The sequence below is a fragment of the Oncorhynchus keta genome, chromosome 30, assembly GCF_023373465.1.
Source record: "Oncorhynchus keta strain PuntledgeMale-10-30-2019 chromosome 30, Oket_V2, whole genome shotgun sequence".
NCBI lineage: Eukaryota > Metazoa > Chordata > Actinopteri > Salmoniformes > Salmonidae > Oncorhynchus > Oncorhynchus keta.
Window position 1 is genome coordinate 9349334 of NC_068450.1, and position 7554 is coordinate 9356887.

General features: G+C 44.3%; 1 protein-coding gene across 1 annotated transcript in view; it reads right to left on the bottom strand.

Annotated features, from left to right (window-relative positions):
* LOC118372837 (transforming growth factor-beta-induced protein ig-h3-like) overlaps nt 1-5187 on the bottom strand; it is a 28745-nt gene extending 23558 nt beyond the window's left edge. The window contains exons 1-2 of the mRNA XM_052487419.1: nt 4997-5187; nt 4590-4688 (exon numbers count right to left, since the gene is read on the bottom strand). Coding sequence (XP_052343379.1) covers nt 4590-4688; nt 4997-5112 — 215 coding nt within the window. The 5' untranslated portion in view covers nt 5113-5187. The remainder of the gene's footprint in view (nt 1-4589; nt 4689-4996) is intronic.
* Nucleotides 5188-7554: the final 2367 nt, after the last annotated feature.

The following is a 7554-nucleotide window of genomic DNA, read 5'->3' on the forward strand; positions in this document are numbered from 1 at the left end:
TTTATCTCCCCCAAACCAACTACCCAGCTAACCCAGCATTTATCTCCCCCAAACCAACTATCTAGCTAACCCAGCATTTATCTCCCCCAAACCAACTACCTAGCTAACCCAGGATTTATCTCGTCCAAACCAACTACCTAGCTAACCCAGCATTTATCTCGTCCAAATTAACTACCATGGCTAACCCAGCATTTATCTCGTCCAAATTAACTACCATGGCTAACCCAGCATTTATCTCCCCCAAACCAACTACCGAGCTAACCCAGCATTTATCTTGTCCAAATTAACTACCATGGCTAACCCAGCATTTATCTCCCCCAAACCAACTACCTAGCTAACCCAGCATTTATCTCCCCCAAACCAACTACCTAGCTAACCCAGCATTTATCTCCCCCAAACCAACTACCTAGCTAACCCAGCATTTATCTCCCCCAAACCAACTACCAAGCTAACCCAGCATTTATCTCCCCAAAACCAACTACCTAGCTAACCCAGCATTTATCTCCCCCAAACTAACTACCTAGCTAACCCAGCATTTATCTCCCCCAAACTAACTACCCAGCTAACCCAGCATTTATCTCCCCCAAACCAACTACCTAGCCAACCCAGCATTTATCTCGTCCAAACCAACTACCTAGCTAACCCAGCATTTATCTCCCCCAAACCAACTACCTAGGCAACCCAGCATTTATCTCCCCCAAACCAACTACCTAGCCAACCCAGCATTTATCTCCCCAAACCAACTACCTAGCTAACCCAGGATTTATCTCCCCCAAACCAACTACCTAGCTAACCCAGCATTTATCTTGTCCAAATTAACTACCATGGCTAACCCAGCATTTATCTCGTCCAAATTAACTACCATGGCTAACCCAGCATTTATCTCCCCCAAACCAACTACCTAGCTAACCCAGCATTTATCTCGTCCAAATGAACTACCTAGCTAACCCAGCATTTATCTCCCCCAAACCAACTACCTAGCTAACCCAGCATTTATCTCCCCCAAACCAACTACCTAGCTAACCCAGCATTTATCTCCCCCAAACTAACTACCTAGCTAACCCAGCATTTATCTCCTCCAAACTAACTACCTAGCCAACCCAGCATTTATCTCCCCCAAACCAACTACCTAGCCAACCCAGCATTTATCTCCCCAAACCAACTACCTAGCTAACCCAGCATTTATCTCCCCCAAACCAATTAGCCAGATTAGAGACTACTACAGCTAGACTAGAGACTACTACAGCTAGACTAGAGACTACTACAGCTAGACTAGAGACTACTACAGCTAGACTAGGGACTACTACAGCTAGACTAGAGACTACTACAGCTAGACTAGGGACTACTACAGCTAGACTAGAGACTACTACAGCTAGACTAGAGACTACTACAGCTAGACTAGGGACTACTACAGCTAGACTAGGGACTACTACAGCTAGACTAGAGACTACTACAGCTAGACTAGGGACTACTACAGCTAGACTAGGGACTACTACAGCTAGACTAGAGACAACTACAGCTAGACTAGGGACTACTACAGCTAGACTAGAGACTACTACAGCTAGACTAGAGACTACTACAGCTAGACTAGGGACTACTACAGCTAGACTAGAGACTACTCCAGCTAGACTAGAGACTACTACAGCTAGACTAGGGACTACTACAGCTAGACTAGAGACTACTACAGCTAGACTAGAGACTACTACAGCTAGACTAGAGACTACTACAGCTAGACTAGAGACTACTACAGCTAGACTAGGGACTACTACAGCTAGACTAGAGACTACTACAGCTAGACTAGAGACTACTACAGCTAGACTAGGGACTACTACAGCTAGACTAGGGACTACTACAGCTAGACTAGAGACTACTACAGCTAGACTAGAGACTACTACAGCTAGACTAGGGACTACTACAGCTAGACTAGAGACTACTACAGCTAGACTAGAGACTACTACAGCTAGACTAGAGACTACTACAGCTAGACTAGAGACTACTACAGCTAGACTAGGGACTACTACAGCTAGACTAGAGACTACTACAGCTAGACTAGAGACTACTACAGCTAGACTAGGGACTACTACAGCTAGACTAGGGACTACTACAGCTAGACTAGAGACTACTACAGCTAGACTAGAGACTACTACAGCTAGACTAGAGACTACTACAGCTAGACTAGAGACTACTACAGCTAGACTAGGGACTACTACAGCTAGACTAGAGACTACTACAGCTAGACTAGAGACTACTACAGCTAGACTAGAGACTACTACAGCTAGACTAGGGACTACTACAGCTAGACTAGAGACTACTACAGCTAGACTAGAGACTACTACAGCTAGACTAGAGACTACTACAGCTAGACTAGAGACTACTACAGCTAGACTAGAGACTACTACGACGTTTTAAACATTGGATCATTAAGTCATTAACACCTTTTACAGGATATTTTCTCTCCCAGGACTGTTGGGACGTTTTGCATTATAATAGACATCCCAAATGGCACCCTATTCCCTATATAGTGAACTACTTTTGACCAGATCACTATGTGCCCCGTAATAGAGCTCTGGTCAAAAGTAGTGCACTATATAGGGAATAGGGTGCCATTGCCCATAGGACTCTGGTCAAAAGTAGTGCACTTTTTAGGGAATAGGGTGCCATTTAGGACGCAGTCTCTCTTTCATTTACACTGGCATCAGACTGTCCTGGCAGGACCCAACGACTGTCCTGGCAGGACCCAACGACTGTCCTGGCAGGACCCAACGACTGTCCTGGCAGGACCCAACGACTGTCCTGGCAGGACCCAACGACTGCAGGAGAAGTTCTCATGAAAGGATGAAGCAAAAAGAACTTCCCACTTGGACATGGAGCTGCTTGCCAACTGAACCCATCTTAACAAGGTTAAGTCCTAGCAGACGATTGAAAACAGACCTCTCTGCATGTCACTTTTTCAACAGGGAGTTATTATGGTTAGCAACTTAAATAGTTGGGCTACTGTTTCAGGAAGGAATTTAACTTATGTGCTCCTTATAACTGTCACCTTCATCATGCTTACTCTCTCTGAAGGTTTAGGTGTTACGCAAGCTGCTGTTTTGGACTGGAAAATGTACTAAATTTAGCATAGCTCAGTCAAATCAATTCCTTCTCACTGTACACCATCTATCTCTATTCTATGGGTATGTCCCAAATGGGCTCTGGTCAACAGTAGTGCACTACCCTGTGGGCCCTGGTCAACAGTAGTACACTACCCTGTGGGTCCTGGTCAACAGTAGTGCACTAACCTATGGGCCCTGGTCAACAGTAGTGCACTAACCTATGGGCCCTGGTCAACAGTAGTGCACTAACCTATGGGCCCTGGTCAACAGTAGTGCACTAACCTATGGGCCCTGGTCAACAGTAGTGCACTACCCTATGGGCCCTGGTCAACAGTAGTACACTACCCTATGGGCCCTGGTCAACAGTAGCGCACTACCCTATAGGCCCTGGTCAACAGTAGTGCACTAACCTATGGGCCCTGGTCAACAGTAGTGCACTAACCTATGGGCCCTGGTCAACAGTAGTGCACTAACCTATGGGCCCTGGTCAACAGTAGTGCACTAACCTATGGGCCCTGGTCAACAGTAGTGCACTAACCTATGGGCCCTGGTCAACAGTAGTGCACTAACCTATGGGCCCTGGTCAACAGTAGTGCACTAACCTATGGGCCCTGGTCAACAGTAGTGCACTAACCTATGGGCCCTGGTCAACAGTAGTGCACTACCCTATGGGCCCTGGTCAACAGTAGTACACTACCCTATGGGCCCTGGTCAACAGTAGCGCACTACCCTATAGGCCCTGGTCAACAGTAGTGCACTACCCTATGGGCCCTGGTCAACAGTAGCGCACTACCCTATAGGCCCTGGTCAACAGTAGTGCACTACCCTATGGGCCCTGGTCAACAGTAGTGCACTAACCTATGGGCCCTGGTCAACAGTAGCGCACTACCCTATGGGCCCTGGTCAACAGTAGTGCACTAACCTATGGGCCCTGGTCAACAGTAGTGCACTAACCTATGGGCCCTGGTCAACAGTAGTGCACTAACCTATGGGCCCTGGTCAACAGTAGTGCACTAACCTATGGGCCCTGGTCAACAGTAGTGCACTATACAAGGAATAGGGTGCAATTTGGGATGCAGACCTCATGGTAGAACTCAGTTCATCTGTTGGTTCCTGCCTTTAGCCCTGCTGCTTTTTGTCCTCAACAAAGGTTAAATCTTTCAGCTAGTTTTCGTTGAGTTTGACAATCTTAGTTCATCTTAGTCCTTCAATAAACCCACAAGAAAGGAAAATTCCTTATTTACCCCCAATGTAAAACGGATAAATCTTACTTAAAATATATTGTTTTAAGATATGCTCAGCACAAATGACAAAAAAACGTTTTCAGATCTTCCTTCCTTAATGATGGCCTGCCTATCCATGCGCACTATATGTGTAGTCTACACTCGTAGGCTATAATACCAATATATTGACGCAGCATGTTGTAATAAATCAACTCGCTGTCAACTATTGAAATGAACACGCACGTGAATAACATGTTTATATTACACTCACGTTGGCTTGCCGCAGATCTTGCGATGGTACCATTGCTTGCAGTTGGTGAAATATTTCTTGTCCGTCCCCTGTATCTTTTGCATCGCGCACACATTGGGTCTAAAAAGAGATGAGAGAATATTTCATTCAGTTTTATTTTTGCCGGCACATTTACAGTAGACACTTTGAGTTTGCCTATCACTTATATCGAATTACCGGTTCACTTTACTTCAAGCAGTTGTGAAGTACAACACAGTATGCCATTAAAAATCCGTAGCTCTAGAAGGCTATATATTCTATAGCATAAAACATAAATCAAGCTTTGTAATTATACGAACCAAAAGTTATTACTTTTGCCATTTGAAACTGCAGAATGCAGAACTTTCTATGCGCACATTATCATTGGAGTAATAACGTGTGCTCCTTACCCATGCTGTCTGCCTCTTATCCTGCTGTGCTGAAGAACTGATTGATAGGGTGACTTTGCAAAACAAATCGTTGCAATCAAGGTGAGCGCCAAAGTCAATAAAGTTACGTGCTGCATCTTGGCCTTTTCCCCTTATTCTGTTGGCCTCCGATCTCCCGACAAGTCGGAGAACGGTGCGACCAGGAATATATAGTGAAGGACTAAAACGGTTCTAGGGAGGGGCGTGGGGAGTGAGCCAAGACACTTTATCACACACATAAATAAAAAATAAAAACTTAACCGAGTCGATCTTATTTTTTATTTTTTATTTTTTTTAACCGCAAATAGAGTAATGATATGAAAAGTAAATGTGTAGAATAGATTTAAACGAAAATAGATTCATTCATGTGAACAAATACATTTTTGAGATATCATTATTTGTCATCAAATTAATCCCAAATGCAACGCCATCCCTCGCCTGAGACATGAAGACTTGCATCAGCACCTCAAACTGATGCCTGGGCTTTAGCTCAGTTGCCTAACACATGACCCCGGTTTAAACCCGGTCACCCACACATGAAGTTTATTTCACCTTCTGAGGACATCCACTGAGTATCATAGCCAGGACATCTATTTTACTACAGAACGTCTTAGTTTGTCCTCAACAAAGTTGATTTGTCATTGGCCTGGACTGGGAACCCTGGACTGGGAACCCTGGACTGGGAACTCTGGACTGGGAACTCTGGACTGGGAACCCTGGACTGGGAACTCTGAACTGGGAACCCTGGACTGGGAACTCTGGACTGGGAACTCTGGACTGGGAACTCTGGACTGGGAACCCTGGACTGGGAACTCTGAACTGGGAACTCTGGACTGGGAACTCTGGACTGGGAACCCTGGACTGGGAACTCTGAACTGGGAACCCTGGACTGGGAACCCTGGACTGGGAACCCTGGACTGGGAACTCTGGACTGGGAACCCTGGACTGGGAACTCTGGACTGGGAACCCTGGACTGGGAACCCTGGACTGGGAACTCTGAACTGGGAACCCTGGACTGGGAACTCTGAACTGGGAACCCTGGACTGGGAACTCTGACAAAACTCCTTTTTGTTAAAACATCTGTCACACCCAGAGTGTTTCAGCAGGGATTAATCCATTGTTAACTGTTTCATTGGGTTTTCCTTGTGGCTCAGCTGCACAGCACTAGAGCAATGTCGGGATTATAGGTTCATTTTCTGCTGGTATATATTATTATATAAATTCACTTTTGAATTTAGAACTGGTAAACCAAAATAAAGCAGTTGCGTTGGATCTCCTGCGAAAGATGTAAAGTTCCATCCAAGGAGGACATACTGTCTTTCTGATTTTTTTTATGTCACTGACTGAGACCTGAATTACTTCAGCAGACCTGAAGCAGTTCGTTATTGTTGGCTTCTTCCCCTGATCGCTACCATAGAAACAAACCGCACAACAGAGTTCCTTCTGTTATTTGAAGAAAAACAACGGACATTCCCCACTTTATTTCGATTGCCTGGATTGTAGTCCACATGCTCGACAGATAGTTTGTTGATCGTATGATCGTCTGTTGATAAACGACTGCTTGCTAACGTTACGGTTAGAATAAGGATCAGTAGATCATTAGTTGAAATGTTACTGATAGTCTGTAGAGCATCTTCAGATGGACTATACAAATAAAGACTTACCAAACTGACACTTGAAGGAAACCAAACCACTGATGAATCATTTACATTACATCATCAAGGTTACACTGACTGACACATTTACATTACATCATCAAGGTTACACTGACTGACACATTTACATTACATCATCAAGGTTACACAGACTGACACATTTACATTACATCATCAAGGTTACACTGACTGACACATTTACATTACATCATCAAGGTTACACAGACTGGCACATTTACATTACATCATCAAGGTTACACAGACTGACACATTTACATTACATCATCAAGGTTACACAGACTGACACATTTACATTACATCATCAAGGTAACACTGACTGACACATTTACATTACATCATCAAGGTTACACAGACTGACACATTTACATTACATCATCAAGGTCACACAGACTGGCACATTTACATTACATCATCAAGGCTACACTGCCAGGCAGACTGACATATTTACATTACATCATCAAGGCTACACTGACTGACACATTTACATTACATCATCAAGGCAGACTGACACATTTACATTACATCATCAAGGTTACACAGACTGGCACATTTACATTACATCATCAAGGTTACACAGACTGACACATTTACATTACATCATCAAGGTTACACTGACTGACACATTTACATTACATCATCAAGGTTACACAGACTGACACATTTACATTACATCTTCAAGGCTACACTGCCAGGCAGACTGACACATTTACATTACATCATCAAGGCTACACTGCCAGGCAGACTGACACATTTACATTACATCATCAAGGTTACACAGACTGACACATTTACATTACATCATCAAGGTTACACAGACTGACACATTTACATTACATCATCAAGGCTACACTGCCAGGCAGACTG